The sequence below is a fragment of the Halichondria panicea genome, chromosome 11, assembly GCF_963675165.1.
Source record: "Halichondria panicea chromosome 11, odHalPani1.1, whole genome shotgun sequence".
Lineage (NCBI taxonomy): Eukaryota > Metazoa > Porifera > Demospongiae > Suberitida > Halichondriidae > Halichondria > Halichondria panicea.
Window position 1 is genome coordinate 6463134 of NC_087387.1, and position 25944 is coordinate 6489077.

At 42.6% G+C, this 25944-nt stretch overlaps 7 protein-coding genes across 7 annotated transcripts in view; 5 read left to right on the forward strand and 2 right to left on the reverse strand.

Moving 5' to 3' along the window:
* The window catches only part of LOC135344131 (scavenger receptor cysteine-rich domain superfamily protein-like), a gene marked incomplete in the record, with an annotated part of 804697 nt that overhangs the window by 489579 nt on the left and 289174 nt on the right, over positions 1 to 25944 (forward strand).
* The window catches only part of LOC135344188 (alpha-parvin-like), a 59593-nt gene that overhangs the window by 22459 nt on the left and 11190 nt on the right, over positions 1 to 25944 (forward strand). The window lies entirely within an intron of this gene.
* Positions 169 to 7064, forward strand: LOC135343919 (RNA-binding protein 28-like). Its single transcript, XM_064540949.1, has 11 exons — positions 169 to 349; positions 2806 to 2854; positions 2938 to 3567; positions 3960 to 4346; positions 4395 to 4504; positions 5021 to 5218; positions 5280 to 5344; positions 5419 to 5503; positions 5576 to 5796; positions 5891 to 5962; positions 6348 to 7064. Exons 1-11 carry the CDS (start codon positions 226 to 228, stop codon positions 6945 to 6947), a joined length of 2541 nt encoding a protein of 846 aa, XP_064397019.1. The 5' UTR covers positions 169 to 225; the 3' UTR covers positions 6948 to 7064.
* LOC135343921 (uncharacterized) lies at positions 10320 to 11480 on the forward strand. Its single transcript, XM_064540951.1, has one exon. The coding sequence runs from the start codon at positions 10373 to 10375 to the stop codon at positions 11363 to 11365; it is 993 nt and encodes a 330-aa protein (XP_064397021.1). The 5' UTR covers positions 10320 to 10372; the 3' UTR covers positions 11366 to 11480.
* Positions 10340 to 19707, reverse strand: LOC135343920 (guanine nucleotide exchange factor for Rab-3A-like). Its single transcript, XM_064540950.1, has 10 exons — positions 19552 to 19707; positions 18651 to 18782; positions 15070 to 15260; positions 14742 to 14837; positions 14612 to 14658; positions 14303 to 14390; positions 13376 to 13884; positions 12236 to 12338; positions 11852 to 11918; positions 10340 to 11700 (listed from the first exon to the last, which is right to left on the reverse strand). The coding sequence occupies exons 2-10, from the start codon at positions 18772 to 18774 to the stop codon at positions 11615 to 11617; spliced, it is 1311 nt and encodes a 436-aa protein (XP_064397020.1). The 5' UTR covers positions 18775 to 18782; positions 19552 to 19707; the 3' UTR covers positions 10340 to 11614.
* On the forward strand, positions 19812 to 22330 carry LOC135343922 (uncharacterized). Its single transcript, XM_064540952.1, has 3 exons — positions 19812 to 20025; positions 20111 to 21088; positions 21319 to 22330. Exons 1-3 carry the CDS (start codon positions 19834 to 19836, stop codon positions 22231 to 22233), a joined length of 2085 nt encoding a protein of 694 aa, XP_064397022.1. The 5' UTR covers positions 19812 to 19833; the 3' UTR covers positions 22234 to 22330.
* On the reverse strand, positions 22680 to 25567 carry LOC135343923 (uncharacterized). The gene has a single exon (XM_064540953.1). It carries the CDS (start codon positions 25148 to 25150, stop codon positions 23243 to 23245), a length of 1908 nt encoding a protein of 635 aa, XP_064397023.1. The 5' UTR covers positions 25151 to 25567; the 3' UTR covers positions 22680 to 23242.

Genomic DNA, 25944 nt, shown 5'->3' on the forward strand with positions numbered 1-25944 from the left:
ATATAGCGACAGGATATTATGTAGCAATTTCAAGATTTTCGGGAATTTCTGATATACTCAGTGTTCCTACCATCTCGTGTGGTAGTGGTTACAACCATGGACATTAAATTATGTACATGTACATGTCAAATGGGGGTCGAAGGTCATTGTCACTGGTAGTCTAGTTTGACGATCTTTACCAAAAACACATGGCTACTCACCCACGTGGCTTTTAGAGAGCTAGAGATGTCTGTAGTCGGCAAGAAACTGTTTGTGGGGAATCTCTCATACGATACAAGCGATCAGCAACTGGAGGAAGTGTTCTCAGAGTACGGGGAGGTCAAGGCTTGCTTCACTGTCAAGGAAAGAGGTCAGTTACTAATAGCAGATATTATCGAATAAAATAAAAAAATAATAACAATGTACAAGCGTTGCTGGATCAGGTGGCGTATACGGCATCGGATGTGCATCGGATATGTACCGGATGTGGAAACGCCCTTATTTTCCCTAAGCTAACCCGAACCCCTCCCCTTCAAAATTACATCCGGTGCCGTATTAGCCTCAATCCCAGGCCGCACTTCCCATTTCACTTAGGGAAGTGGGCCTAGTATCGACTGCTTGCGCATGCGCTAATATCCCCCCGGTATCTGGGGGCTTTGGATAACATCGTATATGCTCAGTAAAACTATGACATCACAAAGAACGAAAGTGGATTGAAGGAAGTAGATAGAAATTTCGATTGAAAGTTTCTAGCCCATCGGATAGCATTCTCTGATAGCTACCCTTAGCCTGCTATGTTAACAAAAGACCCACAGCCTGCAACAGTGTGGATGAAGATCGTCTGAACGGAGTGACGGCTGACAAGAGCCTATATGGACAGGCCACGCATTTAACACTAACTTTGGTGAAAGTCTGCTATCAGAGGAGGTCCGACAACTGTGCGCCTAACATTAATGTTTGCTGAATCAGCATTTTCATAAAATTTGCCTTTAGAGGTAGGTGTTGCACTCTTCTTAGACTTAGCCCTCTGTCTTGTATTGTTAGGTCTAGTTTTAGTAATAGGAGCTCTAACTCTCCTGTAAAGGTAATTTTTAATAAATGTAAATGCTGATTCAGCAAATATTAATTCTAGGCGCACGGTTGTCGGACTTCCTCTGGTCTACTATACTACTGCTACTGATTCTATCAGAAGAAAATAGCTGTACAACAAACCTACACAGCTCTGTCTCTAGCTAGCTAGCTATATAGCTCTGTGTATGACTTTAGGAAATTTTACGGGAAAAAATATCCAATAATTTGGCATATGCGCAAGCAGTCGATAGCAGGCCTTCTTTTCTACGAAGGCCGGTGAAGGAGGCTAGTGTCGTATATGCCACCTGACCCGTGTTGCTAACAAAGCACATGCGCACTCTTTGCGTGTTTTTCGTCTGCATAATTATGTTTTTCACTGCAAGCGAAAATTTGCAATCGAAACTCAATATACTGTACATTAGGCCACTCCAAATGAGACTGTAGTTTCCCGTCCAACTCGCGCTTCCTGCTTTAGCTACCTTATTATGGTGAAATATTTGTTCTTTGTTTACTGTTTGTGGTTGTATGGTTACATTTTTGTGGGTGATTAATTAAATTCATTGATGACGCAACACATTTATAATGAGATTCATAGTAATGAATAATGATACCGTATATCTTCTAATTTATCGGACAGTAAAAATAAAATTGTCTGGGTATAATTGGAACAGATTTTTATAGAGCATGCGAAGTGTCCGGAATAATAATATTAGAACAAGCAAACAGCTGCATGCGAGCTAGCTAAGTTTAATAGAACAGTGTACGACTGAATAGTTGCACTAGCTAACTAAAACTAGCTACTCAAAGCTATCTAACTGCAGCACTCTAAGTCTTACTTGCCGTCTATGAATGGTAACTCAACTTTTCAAGGTATTGTCCGCATATTTAGAACAAATGTAATATTAAAGTACTGGAGTGTCCGTTGTATTAGAACAACGAAAATTGCCCAAAAGAGTGTCCAGGGTAATTAAGAAGTGTCCGATAAATTAGAAGATATACGATAATACCAAGGGCGTATGAAGAGAAGAGGGCATGCAACTCGCAATGTATACTGTGTAGTCGTCAAAAAACTGATGAGTCAGCAGGATATACTATATTTAGCCAACCGCCCACACGTAAATAGGCGTGATAGTGGGCATGAACACTGTTATACTAGAAACTTATCGCAAAATTAATTTAGAAGAGCTTAGAATTGATCAATGTGGCTACTTCTAGTCTAGCATTGGTCCTTCTCTTCCGCTTGTTGACCTTTGTGGCTAACTCTACCCAACAGTACAGTGCTAGCTAGCTAGCTGGCTTGGTGACTATTATGGAGTAAGTGCACGTGCGATCAATAATTATTTTTAGTGCACACGTCCCTCCCATTTGTAATTTGATAGATTGTAGTTGCATGCCCTCTTCTCTTCATATGCCCTTGGTAATACTGCTCACACCCGCATATAATTTACTACTAGAGTCTCTGACGAGAAACTACAGTCTCATTTGGAGTGGCCTTATAATGTAGTACCGTATAGCAGGTATTTTTCGTGGGGCAAAATATTCGTGGTTTTTGTGGTTGGAGGTCTTACCACGAATATTTACCCGCGAATGAAGCGACCTTGCCTACCTTTACATGCAGTGCAAGCTCCAACCATGAAATGTCTCAATATTACTGAACCACGAATATTTTGTCCCCCCGAAAATTACCCGCTATACGGTACTAGCTGATAGTGATTGTGCACCTATAATGAAGTGATGGGGTATTCATTTATACAGGGGTCACTGAGAAGTGCAAAGGTTATGGATATGTCGTCTTCAGTTCAAAGTAAGTGAAACAATTGTAACAGCTCTTACACAAAATCATGTGTGTCATAAATCTTCAATATTATTATTGTACCTCTCTTTCAGGGAGTCTTGTAACAAAGCGTGTGCTCGTGTAAAGGTCATCAAAGGTCGTCCAGTGCAAGTCACGTTAGCACACTCCAAAAAATTCCCTAAAAAACCAGAGACAATCAAACCACCCGTTGATAGCCATGACAACCAGAGCTCGGAGGAAAGCGATTACGAAACATTAACAGCATCGACGGCTAAAAAAGGTCCGAAATTCAGAAAACCGAAATCAGAACGCAGTGATGCGAGATTTGCGATTGGTCGGACAGTTCTGATAAAACCACTACCTGAAGATTTCAGTGAGCAACAATTAGAGACGTTGTGTGATATGGAGGATGGGAAAATAACATCTCTAGCACTGACAAAAGATGGAGACATTTCACAAGGATCAGTGACATTTGAAACACACAAAGATGCACAGTCAGCACTTCGAAAACTAAAGGGGTTGAAGGAAATGAACAAGATTGAGATTACGCTGTTGTCACGGGCAACCAAGGGTGTGTCGCAGAATACTCTACGCAAGTCTCGGCTGATAGTTCGGAATATTTCGTTTAAATGCAACGAGGCTGATTTAGAAGGCGTGTTTGGAGAGTTTGGATGTGTGATTGAAGTGAAGATACCACGCAAGGAGAATGGACACATGCTGGGGTGAGCTAGTGGGTGTGGTTAGTGGGTGTGGTTAATGGGCCTCCAGGGTAGATATTGCTAGTGGTATAGTGTTATTTGAAAGGCCTATCTAATTATCAGTCATCGTTTTCGTGAATCAGCTATATAGCCTTATTATGTAATTTCTCTGAAAAGTTGCTAATTTGGAACCTATGAGATTGATAACTTAGTTGATTTTGTCCAATTACAGGTCTATTTTGTAGATTAAGGTCTGTCAAATTATGTGTTTCAATTAGCGAGCCTAAACAGCATGGCTGTAGTGATTGCTCTGACAAGTGTACTGTACTTGTGTTTAGTATAAACACACCAACACTACTTACATACACACCACCCCCTCACACACACTCACACACACACCACCCCCTCACACACAGATACGCCTTTGTTCAGTTTAGCTCATATTTTGATGCCAGTAAAGCCCTGGATAGTGTCAATGGACAGCCTATCAAAGATCGCCCTGTGGCTGTGGATTGGGCTGTACCCAAAGACCGTTATGAGGAGGCTCTCAAGGAGACCACACCCACTAGTGGAGGCAGCAAAAAAGAAGATGAAGTTTGTGAAGCCAGTGAGGATGACGACGAAAGCGAAAATGGTCACCGTGGTAACGAAAGTGATGATAACGATGGCGATGAAAGTGACCACGGTAACCATGATGATGAGAGTGGCGGAGATAATAGTGTAAGGGCGGAATCACCTGTTCAAAGTGGGCGTGGCCAACCACCCTCCGATGATGTAGACGAGGGCAGAACACTCTTCATTAGGTAAGTCCAACCATCACGCCCACACACACACCTCACACACACTCACAGGAATTTACCCGTGGATACGGAGTATCGTGAGGTGTCAAAATTATTCTCTCAGTTTGGACCAATCAGATACGTTCGTGTGCTGGCAGACCCTCAGTCTCAACTCAGCAAAGGTGTGTGGATGTGGTTTGTAATGTACACTGCCTCTCATATAGTACCGTGTAATTAGGACTAGAATATGTTGTGCTATCTAACCTTTGCACTTTGCGGTCTGGCTAAGGATTGTAATGTCTTGCAAGTACTGGTATTTGCAACTTTTTGTTTGCAAACATTCTATTAGATTGGGTACACTATATATAATAGTTAGACACTGTTTTGGAGGTATCTATGGGATTTAGAAGCCCAAAGGCACTGATTTAGTATCCCGAGCGTAGCGAGGGTACTAAAGTGGCTGAGGGCTTCTAAATCACATGGACACCGACAAAACAGTGTCTAACTCATTTAGATACTAGTGCGCATGCGCAAACTGCTTGACTACAATACAATTACTTGACAACGGAATACTAGGTATACTAAGTAAATTTGCAGGTATACTAAGTCCCATAGTATACCTGCTCTGAGGCACTTTTCCCATACTTCCCATGTACTTCCCATGTACATCTTATCAACTAGTGTCTAATTTATTTTAGGTTCGGCTTTTCTGCAATTCAAGAAGCAATCGTCTGTTCAGCCTTGTCTCGATGTTGCCAAGGGTGACGGACTAAATTTCCATGGCAACAAGCTTAGTGTCTCACTGGCAGTTTCGAAACAACAAGCTCAAGAGTTCAAAGGTCAAGATACAAGGGTCAAAGAGGACAAACGAAATCTCTATCTTGCAAAAGAAGGATGTAAGAATTGTAGGAAATGTTTGTCACTAGTTAACTTACCGCCCACACCACACACACACAGTGATATTGCCGGGGACGTCGGCAGCTGAAGAGCTATCTAAAGCGGACATGGCTCGGAGAAATAAGGTGTGTGTGTGGGTGGGTGTGTGCTGTTAATATTGCTATGTTGATATTGTCCTTCTCTTCTTTATTGCCTCTAGTCCCACTCTGAGCGGAAATCTAAACTGGCCAATCCAAACTACTTTGTGTCCAAAACAAGACTCTCAGTCCGCAACCTTCCAACAGGTAACTACCTGATCCCTACAACGCCCACACCACACACACACAATACACTCACCCACACACACACATGCACAGGAATTGATGAAAAAAGCCTTAAAATGGTTTTCACAAAATCTGCTGAGCTGACACCCACTTCCATCACACAGGTTAAGATACTTCGTTCCTCCGAGCGTGTCGATGGTGAGGGTGTGGGGAGATCAAAGGGTTTCGGGTTTGTAGAGTTCAAAGGTCACGAAGAGGCCCTCAAGACGCTGCGTAGTACCAACAACAACCCAAGTTTGTTTGGGGAAAAAAGAGTAAGCCAGTGAAATGACAGCTAGGATTTCAGCCACAGTGTATGTACATGTCTTTGCAATGTCACTGATATCTGACCTTTGACCCTTGTTACAGCGTCTCATTGTTGAGTTTGCGGTTGAGAGCAGTCAAGCGCTTAATCTCAGAGCCCAGAGGAAGCAGAGACAGGTACAGTAAGCTAGTGTGTCAGCATTGAGAAGTAACGAAGTGCCATAACTTGATTGAGGTTATCAAATTTCACAAACGTAGCTCTTTGAAATGCTTATGTACTAAATCATTGATTGCTTTCATAATATCGAATTACCCCATTTTGTGGAAAAAAATGTGACTACTAATAACGTTAGTGTTGTAGAAAAAAAAGCGAAATCTATGGACGACATGTTAGCATTTTTGACTGTTTTTTGATAATTTTAGTTTGTTTCACAAGAGATCTGTGAATTTTGTAGCCCTTTTCTATCTAATGATGTTTTTATATCAGTTACGTAGAAATGTTGAGTGTGTTTGTGATTGCTTCATGTTGTGCTATTAATAATAAGCTGTTGTTTCAACACAGGCAACAACTGCTGTGCACACAAAACAACCAACTGCTGAGTCAGCACATGACAAAAAGATTTCCAGAAATCAAAAATGGTGCCTAAAGTGGCAGGCCATTCGACTCAAGAGAAAGGCTAATGCTCAACTAACTGAAACCACTGAACTAAAGAGTGATCTCACTGATACGAAACCAGTACATAAAACTGTTGGGAAAAGTACAGCAGAGGTCAAGGTACAAAAACCTACCGGAAGAGGCAGGAAACGAAAAGAAAAAAATGACGATGAAAAACCACCACCTCCCAAGAAAGTTAAACGACAGAAGAGTGTAGAGGTCAAAGTTCAAAGTATCAAAGGAGAAGGCAAAAAACGAAAAGAAAAAGTTGACGAAAATCCTACCAGAGGAGGCAGGAAACGAAAAGAAAAAGCTTCAATTATTAATGACGATAAAAAGCCACCACTGAAAAAAATTAAACAACAAAAAAGTGCTGTCTCCTCCATTAATGGAGGTCGCAACAAACGCCGCTCAAAACCAGAGAAGGAAGAAGTCAGCTTGGAGGCAATGGTGAACAAGTATCGGCAGAAATTGGACCAATCATCTTTGTCTAAATGGGTCCACTAAACATTAACATTTGAAGACTCTTATCTAATGTTGTTGACAATGTTGATGATTAGTTAGCTCTGATAATGTACTCTTTCAATGTTGTCCTTTCAACATTCAAATGTTTTCCAAACACCATTTCTGTATTAAACACATGTAGCTACAGTACATTATATAGCTACTTATCAAAATCTTAAGCAACAATTTACATAAAATTTCTCCAGAATCAGTATCTGAAAGCAATTATTATCTCTACCTATAATAGCAAGAGTCATGCACTCCTAGCTGCTGGAGTATAGCTACTAGTGAGTGTTAGGAAGGCATGCTGTAATGAAGCTACTGCTGAATGCCTCATGAAGTTCTAGTACATCCACCTAACATTATATATACTAGTCTACTGTTCAAGAAGTAAATTGAAATGTCAGCTCTATTGACTAACGAGTCTGGTTTCCATGGCACCACTCCTCGATGCCACTGTTCCCCCCGATCCCTCTGCTTGACCTCTAAACCCGTGGTGATTATACTAGTGTGGGTGTTCTTGGTGGGCTGCGTCAATACTGCCTTGAAATACATTATTATATTCGCTATTCCTGCAAGCGACAACGATCGCTACAGACCTGTCAACGGTATGTCTTTTATCTACTTTTCTTGTTTCTATGGCTTCATGGCTCTGATGACTGCATGCTACCCGGTTACTGGCTATGTGGCTGATGTTTGCTGCGGTCGCTACAGAATGGTCTCAATCAGTCTGTTGTTCATCTGGATAGCATTGATATTGGCCATTGTTGGTGTGATATTATCAAGCCATGTACATCATAAGTCACCGTACTATGTGTTAATGGTCGTATTGCTTGCACTGGCAATATTGATTGTAATTCCCGGACTATCAGGATTCTATTCAAATGTAACCCAGTTAAGTTTGGACCAGCTGCAAGACTCCCCCAGCCACACACTGGGTGTCTTCTTGCACTGGTGTGTGTGGGTGGACCTGCTTGGTGCTACTGTGATTCACTCAGCCTTTGTATTTGTTTTCTGTCTCGAAAATGGCCCAAAGTTTAAGAATGCTCTGCATCAGATTGGTTATTACACACCTGGAATTCCATTCATTTTGCTATCAATATTCTTAATCTTAAACTGTTTCACAAGGCGATGGTTTGTAGCAACTGATGCTCAGTATAATCCCTACAAAATAGTTGTAAGTGTTCTACGCTATGTGCGTGCACACAAATACCCCATACGCCACAGTGCATTGCATTGGACCAATGGGGAGAGGCCGTCACGATTTGATTTTGCAAAAGTATGCTATGGTGGTCCATTCACTTCAAATCAAGTAGAAGATGTGAAGACGCTAGGTCGGATTGTCCTTATGCTACTAACCATTGGTCCAGTATTCATACTGAGTGTTCCAACTTCGTATTATTTATTTCCGATATTTTCGTTCCATGTTGATGGAGCTCATACAAATAATTGCAGTGCAAATTGGATATTTATCGACAGTGGTACTATGGGATATCTGGTTGGTCTGCTCTGCCTGCCCATACTGATGTGGGTCATTTATTGTGTTTTGAAGAGCAGAATACCTAAAATACTGACTAGACTTGAGATTGGAATCGTAATGTCTATACTGGGTGTTCTCAGCATGCTACTAATAGAGCTGGCAGGACACTATCACAGCACAAGCAAAGAGAAGAATCAATGCGTCTTCATAGAAACATTCACTCACAATCGATACTTCACACTAGAACTTCCATGGTATGTACTGATTGTCCCCAATTGTCTCAACATCTTTTCACATAATCTTGTTCTTGCAACTACTTTTGAATTCATATCAGCTCAAACCCCTCAACCGATGAAAGGATTGGTCTTTGGTGTCCTATTTGCTATTAAAGGTGGCTTCAACTTCATGGGGGCTGTTTTTCTAATTCCCTTTTCTCTTAAAATTGTAACAAATTTATCGTCTCGCTACATAAGTTGTGGTTTTGGCTACTTCTTTGTGACGTTGATAGTGTCTTTGATTGGTCTACTATTGTTTGTGTGCGCTAGCAGAGTGTACAAGTATCGAGTGAGAGATGAGGAACCATTCCCACAGTCTGTAGTCGAGGAAATCTACGACCGGAGGTTGCAATATAATGATCAGATTGAGAGTCCCGATATTGTTCCTGGAGATGTTGAAAGCATTGCGAGTAATCATGGCGACAGTGTACAGCGACGGAAGAGCGTACGATTTGCCGAGAGAGTTGATGATAGTGTGGGCGGTGACAGTAGTCTGCTCTCCATGTCACATGACTGTGTGGGCGGTAACAGTAGTCTACTCTCCATGTCACATGACTGGTATGGAACATTTCAATACAGTGACAGCGAGAGGCAAATTGATTAGTAGGTGTATTGCAAACTATTAATTTTCAAAGTAATTTGTGTGTAAATTTAGTCTTCAATGGCAGCGTAGTTCTGCGAAATCAGAATGATGCTAAAAATTTATTGTTAGATATTTCCCACCTACTACACTTTTGCAATGTAGTCTAGTGGGGTTTAACTGTCATAAATTGGCACCTCAGGGCTACAAGGGAAAATATGGCTCATAAATTGGCACCTCAAGCATATGCAACTAAATTAAAATAATGGTGTTTTCGATGAATGAAGATGAATGAAATGTCTTGCATGAGAAAGAAAATGTCATAAATGAAAACATGGAGTCGGATATAGTCTGTAGACTAGTTCATCAAAAATTCTGCTGTGTGCTTGAAGACGGAGCTGCTTTAGAGACACTCTGGGAGAGGGCTAGGGCTCAAGCTGAGCCTTGCTCACTAGCACTAGTACTGCACGCCACTGCATTAGGCCTGTTCAGCTTCTAATTCTGTATTCAAAGAAAAGAAGCCAGTTTAATAATAATATATAGGAGTGGCTATTTAAGCTTACCTTTGCTTGCCTACTAGCCTGGCATAGCTGAAGAGAGCTGGTCTAGACACCGTCTAGAGCTAGCTGTGTTGTTTCTTCTGGCTGGTTGCTGCGCAGTAAGTGGAGGGAGGGGCTGACTAATTGAACAGAGAGGGGGAGTGGCTCTGTACCGTTCGCTTGGAGGGAGGGGCTGGCTGCTCATATTATTCTGTCCAAGCTGCGCAAGGCTTTGAGTGTGGACGGAGCCCTGGTGTGGACGAGCTCTCTTCTTCCTAGTTGTCTTCTTGTTTGAATAGTGTTGCTATGTGGTAGTCATGCAAGCTTATATAGCTGGATGCATACCAACGAGTCAGCCAATCAGATGAGACATATATCAGTTAATACACAGTGCCTCGGGGTTTATGACAATAAACCACACCTCTCCCTCGGGCTTACGCCCTTGTAGTCGGGAGGTTTACTGTCATAAACCCCTCTACACTGTACATCTAATACATAATAAATTATGACGATCTTTCCCATTTGTATATAATTGCTATTGCTAGATACTAGCCATGGATGCCCTGAGGAGGCCAGTGAGGCTGTGTGCTATTCTACTGCTACTGTTCAACTTGATTAACTGTCATGAACTAATGCCAAAGGTGGACCAGAAGCAAGAGGGACCAAGTTCCAGCAATGCAGTCAGTATTCAGAATGGAGTTGTCAAACTCACAATCGACCTCAACAAAGGCTGTTCTGTGATCGGTTTCGCAGATCTAAAATCAAGCGTGAACACGATTAACAGTCATGATTTGGGACGCGAGGTGCAGCCTTCATTCTATGCAGGACCCAAGCCGTACGATGGTTGTGTGTGGAATGGGCAGCAATGGCCCTGGAACCCCATCGCCAGTGGAGATGTGCATGGGAACCCGTCCACAGTACTCTCCCATACTGCCACTGCTGATAGCATCACTTGCACCATTATTCCCAAGCAATGGGCTTGCAACAATATCGATTGCGAATGTACATTTGAACTGCAGTACGTCCTCAAAGACAGTATGGCTTATGGCAATGTCACACTTCATAATCATAGAGCAGACACCACTAACTATGGTCGCTTTGGACAGGAACTACCCGCTGTCTATGTCAATGGCTTCCTGTACAGGCTATTTGCTTACACTGGTGGCCAGCCCTGGACCAACGCTCCTCTCACTGAGTACAACGCTAGCTTCACTAACTTCTGGGTCCCTGGACATATCAATGCAACTGAACACTTCCTAATGTTTGCAGCCCAACAAGATTTCGCAGTAGGAGTGTACCAGTCCAGTAAGGACGTTTCGGGTAGTTTTCTTGGTGGTTTTTTTGGCAAGAAAGGCTCTGGTGGATCTTCTGATGGCAGCACTGGATACATGGCTCCTACTGGTGTTGTTGAAATCACCGCTAATATGGTGTATAGTTACGAGTTTGTGTTGCTCATGGGAACCATGGAAACAGTGAGGGGATTGGTCTATTCGCTACACAATCAAGAGAAGAGTGGTACATCACTGGCAGACCAATTTACTAACTGATACATTAAATATAAGTATTATAAATAATAATAATTATTATTGTGTTTTAATTTATTATGTAATTCTTGAATTTTTGGACGTTATTTTATATTATATAATTATGAGTCAACAACAATTATTATGATAAAAGACATCGATCATTATTTCAGTTCATTATTTCAGTTCATTATAAATAATTACGATACAGAAGTTCACTGAGAGCCAATAATAATAATAAGAGAGTCAGAGCTAGTTATTGTATGAACAGTGTCATGAGTCGAGGGGCAGTTCCAGTGAGAGCCTCGCTAGTGACATCATCGCTCGGAGCTTGCGTACCTGCCAGTACAGCTTGGTCGCTATGGAAACAAGAAGACTGGAATAAATTTTTATTGAGATGATTTATGACATTGATGATGCACCTATTGCATGCTTATAGCCTAGAATCAATTATTATTTAATTGTCCACACCCACACCCCCCCACACACACCCCACACACGCCCACTCACCATCATGCTTCACAATGCCTTTCTGGATGTGTCCTATATACATGTAGAAATCACAGGCAGCAGCGATCTGTATAAGGAGGTCAAAGGTAATTAGTAATTACACCACAACGCTAAAACAGTCCTGATTCTGTACTGTACACCGTATACCACACAACGTCTAACGAAGGTGCCACTCTGATCATAACCCTAACCCTCACTCTGATCATAAAGATATTTATTCTACAATATTTCAACGTTGTCGTCACTCTAATGAGGCGCCACTTGAGGCTTACGTATCTTTCTCCGTTCTATTTGTGCGCCAACATTTTTTGCAACGCTTTAATTAGAATTTTTACAGTAGTTACTAAATAATTATTATTGAGACAAAATGGCTGCCTCGCTCACCCTGTCCCTACACCACTGAGAGATGTCATGCCAATCTTCAGAGCTGCCCAACTTGAGACGGTGGGTGCAAAGTACATTATCATTACCAGACAGAGAACACCTCCTGAACAATACGAGAGAGAGACCAACAGTTATCATTATTGATAGGAAATGTACACTTCTCAAGCTTGCACTTTTATTACGGCCAAACTGCGTACATGTAGTTGAATAATTTCGGTATAAATTTGAAAATAAAGACAGAATCTAATCTACCTAAAAAAGGCAAGTTGGGTCGTCGCCCCAACTTGATTATGTACTTGAGAAGGAGTATGATGACTTCAAAATTTAGGGAAATTACTAACCGATTTGTAAGAAAAGTCCCCCAAGAGGGAATCGAACCCACGCCTAATCTATCATCTAATCTACTAAGCCACCACCCTAACCACTAGGGTTCTGTCTGAAAGACCAGAAAAATGCCAACAGACTAGCCTACTAGGGACAAACACCACTATAGCTACAGTGCACACAGTGGGACCACACTAGCTACAGTGCACACAGTGGGACCACACTATAGGCTCTGTACACTAGCTACAGTGTGCACAGTGGGACCACACTATAGGCTCTGTACACTAGCTACAGTGTCCACAGTGGGACCACACTATAGGCTCTGTACACTAGCTACAGTGCACACAGTGAGACCACACTATAGGCTCTGTACACTAGCTACAGTGTACACAGTGGGACCACACTATAGGCTCTGTACACTAGCTACAGTGGACACAGTGGGACCACACTATAGGCTCTGTACACTAGCTACAGTGTACACAGTGGGATCACACTATAGGCTCTGTACACTAGCTACAGTGCACACGGTGGGACCACACTATAGGCTCTGTACACTAGCTACAGTGTACACAGTGGACCACACTATAGGCTCTGTACACTAGTCTACACTAGAGCAGCATTTCTGCTTTTTGTTTACATGTAATTCAGTGATTTTCCCAACATTTCCAATTAAAGCAGTGGCAATCACTAAATCTTCAAACTGCTTCTTTTAGTTAGTTATAAGCCTAAAGGGTGGTTGCTGTTTTTGCACCACCACCTTGCCAATCAATTAACGGGCACTAAAGAATTCAAACATGCAATATAAATCATGCTCACCTGATCTCTTGTGTTGGGAGTGCCTCCATTAGCAGATGATTCTCCCTCACGGCCACCAGAACTTGCTCAGATATTTCAGGCGTATGAAACTTCAGACAAGGTCTGACATCAACGTCAATCACAGCAGTCAGGTAGGGGTGGTCTACACTCTCAGATAACCCGTCTAACCAGTTTTGAAATGCTTCGAAATCAGCTGGTGAGATTTGACCTTCACGCAGACACTCTCCCTGTATAGCGCTATGATGCTCAACTAATTTAAGGGGTGTGGCTTGCATGGGGGGTGGACTTGAACTACCTGAGGCTGACGGTTTTTTAGACGATTTAGAGCTGCTTCCGTTTTTGAGTTTTTTTAGCATTCTTTTGACGGATGGTGACCTATGATGTTTGTGAGGTGTGGAGAGGGCGTCATGTGACGATGGGACTGTAAGGAGGTTCTTTAGAGCGGACATTTCCGTTTCCATGGCGTCAATCTTGCCCGTAGCATCGGCCAATCGCTTTTCAGCACTCATCTGCCGTGTGTGTGTGTGTTATAGTCTACAGTGCCCAAATACTCCTACACACGGTGATGACCCTCAGATCAGGCGAGACTACCCGCTGAATTTAAGCATATCAATAAGCGGAGGAAAAGAAACTACACACTGGTCGGGGTGGTGGCTGGTACTAACCACCTCTTAGGCCTAGTTTACTATTATATAAAAGACGCAAATTCTAGGCACGTATGATATAAAAACATTGCAAGCTTCTATAATCATAACTATGGCAACACAGGCCGGGCTAGTTCACTGTGGCAATACAGGCAGGGCTAGTTCACTATGGCAATACAGGCAGGGCTAGTTCACTATGGCAATACAGGCAGGGCTAGTTCACTATGAGTGTACGTACTAATGTGAGAATCACTTTACAAACAAAGTATGGACATGTACTGACCTTTCCCCCCTTGGCATCATCCACCATTTTGTATGCCTCTTCAAAGAGAGTCTCCGTGAGTGTGTGCATTTCATCATCCATGTCTGTCCTGTGTGTGTGTGTGTGTGTGTGTGTGTGTGTGTGTGTGTGTGTGTGTGTGTGTGTGCATTTCATCATCCATGTCTGTCCTGTGTGTGTGTGTGTGTGTGTGTGCATTTCATCATCCATGTCTGTCCTGTGTGTGTGTGTGTGTGTGTGTGTGTGTGCGTGTGTGCGTGTGTGTGTGTGTGTGTGTGTGTGTGTGTGTGCATTTCATCGTCCATATCTTACCTTAGTGAGTTGAGCCGCTTGTTCTTATCACGTAGCGTCTCTGTCTCCTGTGTGCGTGAAGGTGTGTGTGTGATGGTGTGTGCGTGGGCGTACAACGAGCGGCTCAGTGTGTGGGCGTGTGTGTGCTCACCATCTTAAGAGACACAATATGTTCTAGTAATTGTGTGATGATTTCTTTGTCTACTGGTTTACTAGCATCGCTACTGCTGGGGTCAGAGGTCAATCGCTGTAGGAAAATATGAGCACTCAACGTTGACTATCAAACAGGCCATAAATATAGACTATAACAGAGTGCGTGCTTCTTTCCACAAAACAGGACGTTTTAACCATGCAGAAAGCAATCACTGATCTAAACACATCATTAGACACCTTTCAAAGGCAACATTGATTGTGAAATTAGACAATCATTACTCAGGTTACTGGTTACTGGCACTCAGCGCTAGCTATCATTATCTCACTTCAATGAGAGCTTCTCGTGATGCGTAGTGTATGTCCTGGGACGCTATAGATAACGAGGAGGCGGAGCTTGACCCTTCATCTGGACTCTTGACTCTTGACCCCTCGTCCACACTCCCGACCTCTGACCCCCGACTAGAGGATGAGGAGAGGGGGGCCACACCGGCACTCTTATCACTAGTCGTAAGGTCTCCTGTGTGTGTGTGTGTGTGTGTGGGGTGGGTGGAGTGGGTGGGAGTGGAGTGTGTGGGTGGGTATGTGCTCATACAGTTAGTTACGCACAATGTACATGTACCAGCTACTAAAGTCTATTTGCGTCGACCCCGGAAGTTATGTGGTCATTTATGGAGCTTCATTTATGCTTTATGTGGTTGGGACTTCTCCATACATGATAGCATACTTACATAGAGACAGAAGCGCTTTTTTAACAAGGAATCTAATGGTATATGAAACTTTGAATTTTAGTGAAGTATGACAAAGTTATGACAAATTTATGAAACACGCAGGTACAGATTCTAAATTATGCAGATATTGAAAGATAGCCCAGAATCAGCTCATACCATGTGATGTTATTCACAGGTAGCTGCCTCAGCACATGCAGTCCTTACTAGGCAGACCATGAATATGACAGTGGCTATGATCAGCGCATTTACTAGAATGTATTTACTAGAATGTTTGGCAACCATCACGTTTGCAATTAATTTGTGAGCTCTTTGCAATAAAATTCCACAAACATGGCACAACACTTGTATGGCATCACGATCCTAGGCCAGAACAAGATTGCAAAATCTGATTTGGCTCATTTTCCACGTGCTAATAATAAGGTACAGAGGCTGTGGCGTGCTAATAATATGGTACAGAGGCTATGGCGTGCTAATAATATGGTACAGAGGCTGTGGCGTGCTAATAATATGGTACAGAGGCTATGGTGTGCTAATAATATGGTACAGAGGCTATGGCGTGCTAATAATATGGTACAGAGGCTGTGGCGTGCTAATAATATAGTACAGAGGCTGTGGCGTGCTAATAATAAGGTACAGAGGCTATGGTGTGCTAATAATATGGTACAGAGGCTGTGGCGTGCTAATAATATGGTACAGAGGCTGTGGCGTGCTAATAATATGGTACAGAGGCTATGGCGTGCTAATAATATAGTACAGAGGCTGTGGCGTGCTAATAATATGGTACAGAGGCTATGGCGTGCTAATAATAAGGTACAGAGGCTATGGCGTGCTAATAATATAGTACAGAGGCTATGGCGTGCTAATAATATAGTACAGAGGCTGTGGCGTGCTAATAATATGGTACAGAGGCTATGGCGTGCTAATAATATAGTACAGAGGCTGTGGCGTGCTAATAATAAGGTACAGAGGCTATGGCGTGCTAATAATATGGTACAGAGGCTATGGCGTGCTAATAATATGGTACAGAGGCTGTGGCGTGCTAATAATAAGGTACAGAGGCTATGGCGTGCTAATAATATGGTACAGAGGCTATGGTGTGCTAATAATATAGTACAGAGGCTATGGCGTGCTAATAATAAGGTACAGAGGCTATGGCGTGCTAATAATATAGTACAGAGGCTATGGCGTGCTAATAATATAGTACAGAGGCTGTGGCGTGCTAATAATATAGTACAGAGGCTATGGCGTGCTAATAATATAGTACAGAGGCTGTGGCGTGCTAATAATATGGTACAGAGGCTGTGGCGTGCTAATAATATAGTACAGAGGCTATGGCGTGCTAATAATATGGTACAGAGGCTGTGGCGTGCTAATAATATGGTACAGAGGCTGTGGCGTGCTAATAATATAGTACAGAGGCTATGGCGTGCTAATAATAAGGTACAGAGGCTATGGCGTGCTAATAATAAGGTACAGAGGCTGTGGCGTGCTAATAATATAGTACAGAGGCTATGGTGTGCTAATAATATAGTACAGAGGCTGTGGCGTGCTAATAATATGGTACAGAGGCTATGGCGTGCTAATAATAAGGTACAGAGGCTATGGCGTGCTAATAATATAGTACAGAGGCTGTGGCGTGCTAATAATATGGTACAGAGGCTGTGGCGTGCTAATAATATGGTACAGAGGCTGTGGCGTGCTAATAATATGGTACAGAGGCTATGGCGTGCTAATAATATGGTACAGAGGCTGTGGCGTGCTAATAATATGGTACAGAGGCTATGGCGTGCTAATAATATGGTACAGAGGCTATGGCGTGCTAATAATAAGGTACAGAGGCTATGGCGTGCTAATAATATAGTACAGAGGCTATGGCGTGCTAATAATATAGTACAGAGGCTGTGGCGTGCTAATAATATGGTACAGAGGCTGTGGCGTGCTAATAATATAGTACAGAGGCTGTGGCGTGCTAATAATATGGTACAGAGGCTATGGCGTGCTAATAATATAGTACAGAGGCTATGGCGTGCTAATAATATGGTACAGAGGCTGTGGCGTGCTAATAATATAGTACAGAGGCTGTGGCGTGCTAATAATATGGTACAGAGGCTATGGCGTGCTAATAATATAGTACAGAGGCTGTGGCGTGCTAATAATAAGGTACAGAGGCTGTGGCGTGCTAATAATATGGTACAGAGGCTGTGGCGTGCTAATAATATGGTACAGAGGCTATGGCGTGCTAATAATATGGTACAGAGGCTGTGGCGTGCTAATAATATGGTACAGAGGCTATGGCGTGCTAATAATATGGTACAGAGGCTATGGCGTGCTAATAATAAGGTACAGAGGCTATGGCGTGCTAATAATATAGTACAGAGGCTATGGCGTGCTAATAATATAGTACAGAGGCTGTGGCGTGCTAATAATAAGGTACAGAGGCTATGGCGTGCTAATAATATGGTACAGAGGCTATGGCGTGCTAATAATATAGTACAGAGGCTGTGGCGTGCTAATAATATGGTACAGAGGCTATGGCGTGCTAACACACAAGAAGCAATGAAAGCATCCACACTGTAAGTGTAGACTAGTGTCCTATGCAATGCAGGCTGTCTAGACCATGAGCATGGCATCAACTGGACACACACACAGCCTCTGTAGTAATGCTGGGGTCACCATGACCAGTGCATTAGGCAAGGTCAGAACATGAAAGAGAAGTACATCTGCGGCCCTAATGCTTCACAGTGGACTTGGCCTGTCAACTTTAACAATCTCCACAAACCATTCTAAACATCTCTGCAGTTGAGCACACGCTAATGGACATACTATTCAGAGTATACTAACAAGTTAGTTTTTGGACATAACAAAGTGTACAACAAAGATATTATTACATCACTAGAGTGTCCACTCAACTCAGTACAGAATAAACTAGAAAGCAAAACAATCACTCCAAAAGTTGTCACTAAATAATCAGCTGCCATAGTGCTAGAAATAATATATGCAAGCATAAAAATATGAGTTTTGAAAGAAATGAAAACGATGTGCGATTAATTTATTTCCTCTATCCAGAGGCAAGTGTGCTGTGCAGCTTTATACAACATAGCCGCTCACATAACTAGCAGTAGTTGTATCAGGCGTGCATTTCTAGTACTACGGTAATATTATAATATTAACAAACGTACCGTTGACTTCAATCTTTACATCATGATTATCACATGACTCAGGGCGCTCCATCATTGGACTAGGCTCCACCTTGCCAACGTATATAGTAGAGGGCTTAGTCTCCGCCTCCATTGCCATGGCCATGTATCTGACTGTGTGGGTGGGTGTGTGTGTGTGGGGGGGGAGGTATCAGGAATGAAGTGAATGCAATACAAACCCCACTAGTGCACAACCAACACCTCACACACAGTCTGTTAATGTTGTGGATACCTTATTACAGAAAAAACAACACGTAATCACAACTCTAAATACACGATCATAGTTTATGCAATTACAGCACCAGAGAAAAAGTAAGTCCACTTCTCAGTGACGTATTTTAGAACCCCCAAAATTGCGTTCAGCCTGAGTTGGCGTTGTGGTTACATCATCTACTGTACTGTCAGTAACTAATCTAGGTCATGTATTCGTCCTCTAGCATGTGCTAGTACAATCCACCCACCACACGGTTGTGTGTGTGTGTGTGTGTGTGTGAGTGTGTGTGTGTGTGTGTGTGAGTGTGTGTGTGAGTGTGAGTGAGTGTGAGTGTGTGTGAATGTGTGTGAGTGTGTGTGAGTGTGTGTGTGTGTGTGTGTGAGTGTGTGTGTGTGTGTGCGTGTGAGTGTGAGTGAGTGTGAGTGTGTGTGTGTGTGTGTGAGTGTGTGTGAGTGTGTGTGAGTGTGTGTGTGAGTGTGTGTGTGTGTGTGTGAGTGAGTGTGAGTGAGTGTGAGTGTGTGTGAGTGTGTGTGAGTGTGTGTGTGTGTGTGTGTGTGAGTGTGAGTGTGTGTGTGTGTGGTGTGTGTGTGGTGTGTGTGTGTGTGTGGTGGGTGTGTGGTGTGTGTGGGCGTGTGGTGTGTGAACTCTATAGCCACTAAACACACTTACCTAACAGTCTTGATCCTTGTCAATAGCTAGCTAGCTCAGGTCGATCAGCTTGTACAAGACAATCCTTTGGTCTGTTTACACAGATCATTGGGTCATGTATTCTGAGCCCCTCCCACAAAATGACCGCACAGTCACGTGATCCAAGACTGCACCTTTGACTTTCCTCTCTTCTTTGTTGCCTCCACCCATCATTATTATTGCGCATGCGTAATAGGAGAGAAACACACCCATCTGTCATGAATAATGACACGAGATACGCCCGTTTTTTGCAAGAATCTAATTATGGCTTTTAGACACAACAGAAGAATCACAGCTCCCGAGTTGGAACAGTTCATAGTCGCTACTGTTGAGTTGACTGGCCGTGTACTAGGAGCAGGTGCATATGGCAGTGTGGAGGAGGTAGAGATACCTGGAGCAACGGTAGCTGCCAAAAAATTGCACAAACAGCTTGTCAACCTGGGCTCTCCACAGCAGGTAGATCTATTTCTAGCTCCACTGCTTATTTTTCTAGTCAGCATAGACTAATTAGTATAATTTACTGGCTGATTTCCCCCCACAGGTTGAGAAATGGGTGACTGATTTCGTGGAGGAGTGTAAGCTGATGAGCCAGCTCCGTCACCCTCACATAGTACAGTTCCTGGGAGTGTGCTATCTCCCTGGAGCCCAACTCCCCATCTTACTGATGGAGAAGCTACAAACCAGCCTCGACAACCTTCTGGAAACCAGCCCCAACATTCCTATTGACCTCAAAGTGCACCTTCTGACGGGGACTGGCCGAGGGGTGGTCTATCTGCACAGCCGCACTCCACCCATTGCCCATCGTGATCTGTCTGCCAGGAATATTCTAGTCGACAACGGTCTCAATGCCAAGATAGCAGACTTAGGTGTTTCTAGGATTGTGAACATTCAGCCTGGCCAACTTGCTGCTTCGATGACTCACGCCCCAGGCAATATTCTGTACATGCCACCAGAGGCAGCTCAAGAGGAAGGGGTCACACGATACAACACTGCCATAGACATATTCTCCTTTGGTGTGGTATCTCTGTACACACTGACACAAACCTTCCCCAAAGATCTCAAGCCTGCTGCATATCATGATCCAGTTACTCGAAGGATAGTTGGTAGATCAGAAATCGAACGCCGTGAAGATTACATCATTCCTATGAAAGTAGCTCTTGGTGAGACCCACCCCCTAGTCCAGTTGACCCTTATCTGTCTTGAGTTTCTTCCTGAAGATCGACCATCTGCTGTGGTGATGCTGAGAGGATTGAAGGAGGTTGGAACAACACTCCCTCAGAACTGCAACCAGACCAAGCTGGAACTGATTCAACAGGTGGCTGTGAAGGATGAAGAGATACAGCAAGTTGCTGCTGAGAAACGAGAGCAAGTTTGTGGACTGGAAAAACTGACCATTCTCCAACAAGAGCAGTTGGAAGTTCAACGCGGAGAAATTGCTGATCTCTCCAGGTCTCTACAGATACAGCTTCGGGGGGACACACCTCAGGGCTCAGGACAGAGAGAGATGACTAGGAAGAATGTGAGGGACTATCGCTTTGTAATAATAATACTACGGTCATAGATTATACATGTCATTGTGGTTTTATACTTGTCTGCATTATTATTCTGGGGAATGATCCACCATTAAAGTAACAATTGATACACGAGATGAAGATGAGACCTATATGATTTGGATGTACCAACTTTCTATCATAAAATTATACGCTTCTAGTCTATCATAAACTTCCAAATGTCTCATTTATTTTACAGACAAAAAGTACAAAAGAAATCAAGATTACCACACCACAACCAACTGTTCCTACTGCCATCACCTTCAACTGGACAACATGCAAAAACATACCAAGGAGGATGAGAGTGTACGATCAGCCTGTGGCTATCAATGGGAAGGCGTACATGAAAAGCTGGAGTAACCAGACTCACACTGTGCTAGTGTACACACCAGATCAGGATAGCTGGGATGAACTGCCACCTCCTCCAGTGATGTACTTCACCATAGCAACACTGAGAGGTCGACTGCTAGTGGTCGGAGGTCGGAATAAGTCTACTGGAGATACCATCCTAACATTCGATGAGAGCTCTCGACAATGGGTCCAGTCACTTCCCCGCATGCCAAAAGCATTAGCTGTGCCAGTAGTTGTTGAATATCAGAACCATCTGATCGTTATCGGTGGAGTTGACTCAAACAACATTATAATAGCTGACGTGAACATTCTAAACACAAGTAACAAATGGATCACAGCCGAACCATTTCCCCGCACTGATGATGGCTACAGAACTTGCCTAATTGGAGACACACTGCATCTTGTAGGAAGCCAACGCACTAAAGAAGTGTTTCGAGCTCATGTACCCTCCCTCATATCACGAGCCAGTTCTGGTGTGTGGGAATCTGTAGCAAAGGTGCCATTCTATTGGTCGACTCCTATCGCCATCGGCAACACCCTCCTGACCGTGGGGGGTATGAGAGCACTAGGAGGTGACGCTACCTCAAGCATCCATCTGTACGATCCCACTAAAGACCAGTGGACACAATGTGGTGACCTTCCCGAGGATATGGACATTTGTCGTTGCATTGAACTATATGGCAAACTGTGTGTACTTGGTGGTGAGAGAGGTTACAGCATTATCAGATCTGTGTACACATCAATCCCATCCATTACACACTAGTAGTTTAAATATACTTTATCGGAATTCCATAATTATTGTACAAGATGTGTCAGTTAATCGAATATTGTTAGATAATTGTGAGATATTGTAACAAGACAAGACAACATACTAACATTAGTTTATCTACAGTACTCGAAGCACACTTGTATGTGTGGTGACATCATTATTTATTATAGAAACAGACAAGATTGAGGGGGTGGGCTCACACCCACGACTGTGCACTACTAGAATCAGGACTAGCTCCAGTCACCACTATAAGCTATCATGAGTTCCAGTCGTATGTACTGTGGGATTAATGAACACAGCAGAGCTAATAATTAATGGATTCTTGAAATTAGTATTCGCAATTGTTGCTTAGAAGTTCACCAATATTCTATAAAAATTCGTATGATACAATCATAGCAAAACCGTTTCTAAATTACAACGGCACTAGTACTGTTATAATAGGCTCCAGTTTTAATTAACAAAAAAAAATTAAATATAGCTAAAAATGTATGGGTATAATAATTATAGCTATAAATAATGTACAAGACAGTTCACACTTCATTTTGTATGGGGCCGATTTCTGTGTGTGTAACAGCAGGACGATGGTTGACTCTTGTAGGGGGAGGGGCTGGTCTGTAGTCCTCTGTGGTGAGGGGGGCTAGATCATCCATGTAAGATAGTCTCAGCTGGTCTGGCCTCGTGGCTGGTCTGATGATGGGAGGAGTGATGTAGCGATCAGGGTCAGCTTCTTCCACCCCATCAGTGTGAAGTGGGTCAGACTCTCTTTGTTCATAATCATCCACTACTGGTACTTCAAGTAATTCATCGTCATCATTTTCATTGGCTACCAGTTGATACATTTCCTGACCAGTGTGGAGTCTCATGTCTGCAGCACCAGCTCTTAAGTTCCTTATTGTATCTTCTATCTTCAGCCATGTATTAGTTTTCTTGAGTAAGAATTGGTAAAAATGATAGCAGAATGTTATCACAAATAGAGTGAATGATATAGCCATCGACGTATTGGCTAGTGCTGACTGATCTCTCCTGGTATCTTTGACAAAGAGGTGCCAAATGCAAGAATAGTAAGATTGAGTAGATAGAGAGTTTCAAGGGAACCACATAATGTGCTGTTATACAAACGATTATTCAATAGTTTCCAAACAATCAGTCCAACTGATAGAACCCCAGATGATAGCACAGGAAGAAAAGTATTTGGAGCTGTAGCACTTACTATAGTATGAATAATCAAAGCAAAGAGGAGCAGTCCCACCCAGTAGCGATGCTTGGGAGTGAATGGAGCATGGTATGCATCCATGAAGCCAATGTACTTTGTGTTTTTAGTCCATTTCATAACCTTGGAACAGTGCGGAAGCCATTGTCCAAAGAAGAGCAGTACAGTGAACAATCCACCGGCAATAAGGATTATGGCAGCAGCAACAAACCGAGGGATGTGTTTGGTAGTGACGTATTGCACATTGCCGTCATACAACCAAACAGTGTTGGTTGAACCGTCAGGATAATCCAAGACTCCGTATTGCAGTGCAGCAATGATAAACCGTAAGAGTTTGGAATAAGAGAGTAGAACGAGTGTGCCTAGGGCAGCAACTGGGTTCCTGTTGGAGAGGAGCTTTGCGAATGAGTCAAAGTACTTGCTCAAAATTATTATTAAGAACATCAGAAAAAATAGGTATACTGGAAAGACAAGTTGAAAGAGCACTTTTGCTTGAGAGTTCATTCCATTGTAAAAGCATGTCTCAATACCCAAGTCAAGATTCACCCATGATACGAAAACCGTTAAAAAGTTGTTTAAATTAGGTAAGACAATCGCTCTATTAGCTGCTAGTATATTGGCATAGAAAATGAGGCCATGAATATTTCCAGTTGCTATAGTGATGTTGAGCACGAGAATTAAAGCAACTAGCAATATACCAGCTAGCGTAAATGGTATTAGTAGAAGAAGGTAAAGATTAGAGCATTCTTTACAGTTTGATGTAGCCAACACAAGACTGAGTCCTGGTTCACATTCTCCACACAAGACACCACTTCGATTGTGGGCACACTGTTCGTCACTGTTGCTTAGACTGATGTTGATGGGCCTTTCTACACAATAGTCAAATGTACAGTTGCTAACAACATAACCTGTTTTGTTGGTAGTATTTATGAATTCTATCCATATGTTGTTATTGCTTTCCAGCTTTATGGTTTCATTTTCCTCAGAACAGTTTGTTATCTGATATGGTAGCAAGTTTGGATCACAGTCACACTTGCACTCAATATCGGACTGAATTGGCTTGAGTCCAATAGGGCATGTGCAGAGTTGAAACGAAATATTAATAAGTTTTCTTGAAATTCCCAAATTGTTGCATGGACCCTCGGCATAGAGTTCCACCTGAGCGGAGCTGTCTTGTGAGAATACAGTGTACTCTAATTTTGTGCACTGATTGCCAACTTCCTGTTCTGCCTGTCCTTCTTTGAGCCGGCCAACTCCACTCTTACTGACAACATAACTGTGAATTGTGGCATTCATTGCATTTCCAACTTGGTCAACAGCCATAACACTGATTTTAAATGTGTGTCCCTTTTTTGCAGAAATATAGTCATCACTGCAAACAATTACTTGAACAGGCTTAGAGGATATTGATAATTCGGTGGAGGACTTTATGGTGTTATTTATGTAGTCCAATGCATTCGTATAATTGTTATATTCAACATTTTTATTTACTGTACACCTGTCCAACAGACCTCCGTAGATATCTGCTCCTGACTGGGTAGCCATGTTGGTAGTCATGAATGTGTTGAAATAGTTTCGACTGTTATAAAACTCATACGTATACAGTTTAATTGTTTGAATGAAGCAGTCAGCAAAAATGGTTTGAATATCATCAGTTTCTGTGGCCCCTTTTCTGCAGGTCCCATGCACTCTCAGTATCATCTGCCACGAATATCCCTCCTCCGTACTGAGCCGAGTTGTTGTTAATCATTAACTTAACGTGATATAATTGATCCTGAGGTATAGTCGGCACCTCAAATCTACAAAGTTAACGCAATAACCTACAATTTATCTGTGGCAAGTTTTCAGTTTTGATCCTTTCAATATGAACACAAGAGTAAATACATGAAGTTCTACAAAAGTGGTGCCAACATTATAATATTATAGATCTACTGCAATCACAAATTCTTCAACTCACTGTGAAGGTACATCACCATGCAACTCATTGACTCCTTATATCCTACAGGCAGGCAACTTAGAGGGAGCTGGGACTCATACAGTGAGATTAATGGATGCTGCACTCTTTCCAATTCACTGCTTTTGCTAGACTATTAATTTCTTGGAACTTGTCTTAATTTAATTTAGCATTGATCACTCAAGCTAATAGGGGAGTTGGAATTAGTATAGACAAGGATATTGTGAGACAGCTGTGTATAATGGATGCACTCAACTGTGTTTTAATATGATTACCACATCCCATGACTCATGTTAGAAATAGGAGAGTCTACACAGACAGACAGACATGTACATACACACACACACAAACACACATACAAACACACTACCGTATACCTCGCTTGCGCATGTAGGACCAGAAAGCCCAGAAATCGGAAAAGGCGGAAGTGAAAGGTAAATGAGTGGGCGTAGCAGGGCAATGCATTCCAAGGTTAACCCTTGACTTTGCACAGATGTAATGAGATATCTTCTTGCCTGATCACTCTACTAGTTTATGTAAG

What these genes read in the sequence shown, in the direction of transcription:
- LOC135343919 (XM_064540949.1), top strand. Translation starts at nt 226, where the DNA reads ATGTCTGTAGTCGGCAAGAAACTGTTTGTGGGGAATCTCTCATACGAT. An exon ending in TATGTCGTCTTCAGTTCAAA is followed by an intron (nt 2,855 to 2,937) that starts GTAAGTGAAACA and finishes CCTCTCTTTCAG; the next exon opens with GGAGTCTTGTAACAAAGCGT. An exon ending in CTATCTTGCAAAAGAAGGAT is followed by an intron (nt 5,219 to 5,279) that starts GTAAGAATTGTA and finishes ACACACACACAG; the next exon opens with TGATATTGCCGGGGACGTCG.
- LOC135343921 (XM_064540951.1), top strand. Translation starts at nt 10,373, where the DNA reads ATGGATGCCCTGAGGAGGCCAGTGAGGCTGTGTGCTATTCTACTGCTA.
- LOC135343920 (XM_064540950.1), bottom strand. Translation starts at nt 18,774, where the DNA reads ATGGCCATGGCAATGGAGGCGGAGACTAAGCCCTCTACTATATACGTT. An exon ending in ATGATGCCAAGGGGGGAAAG is followed by an intron (nt 13,885 to 14,302) that starts GTCAGTACATGT and finishes CACACACGGCAG; the next exon opens with ATGAGTGCTGAAAAGCGATT. An exon ending in CTCCCAACACAAGAGATCAG is followed by an intron (nt 12,339 to 13,375) that starts GTGAGCATGATT and finishes CGTATTGTTCAG; the next exon opens with GAGGTGTTCTCTGTCTGGTA.
- LOC135343922 (XM_064540952.1), top strand. Translation starts at nt 19,834, where the DNA reads ATGGCTTTTAGACACAACAGAAGAATCACAGCTCCCGAGTTGGAACAG. An exon ending in ACCTGGGCTCTCCACAGCAG is followed by an intron (nt 20,026 to 20,110) that starts GTAGATCTATTT and finishes TTCCCCCCACAG; the next exon opens with GTTGAGAAATGGGTGACTGA. An exon ending in GAGAGATGACTAGGAAGAAT is followed by an intron (nt 21,089 to 21,318) that starts GTGAGGGACTAT and finishes TTTATTTTACAG; the next exon opens with ACAAAAAGTACAAAAGAAAT.
- LOC135343923 (XM_064540953.1), bottom strand. Translation starts at nt 25,150, where the DNA reads ATGATACTGAGAGTGCATGGGACCTGCAGAAAAGGGGCCACAGAAACT.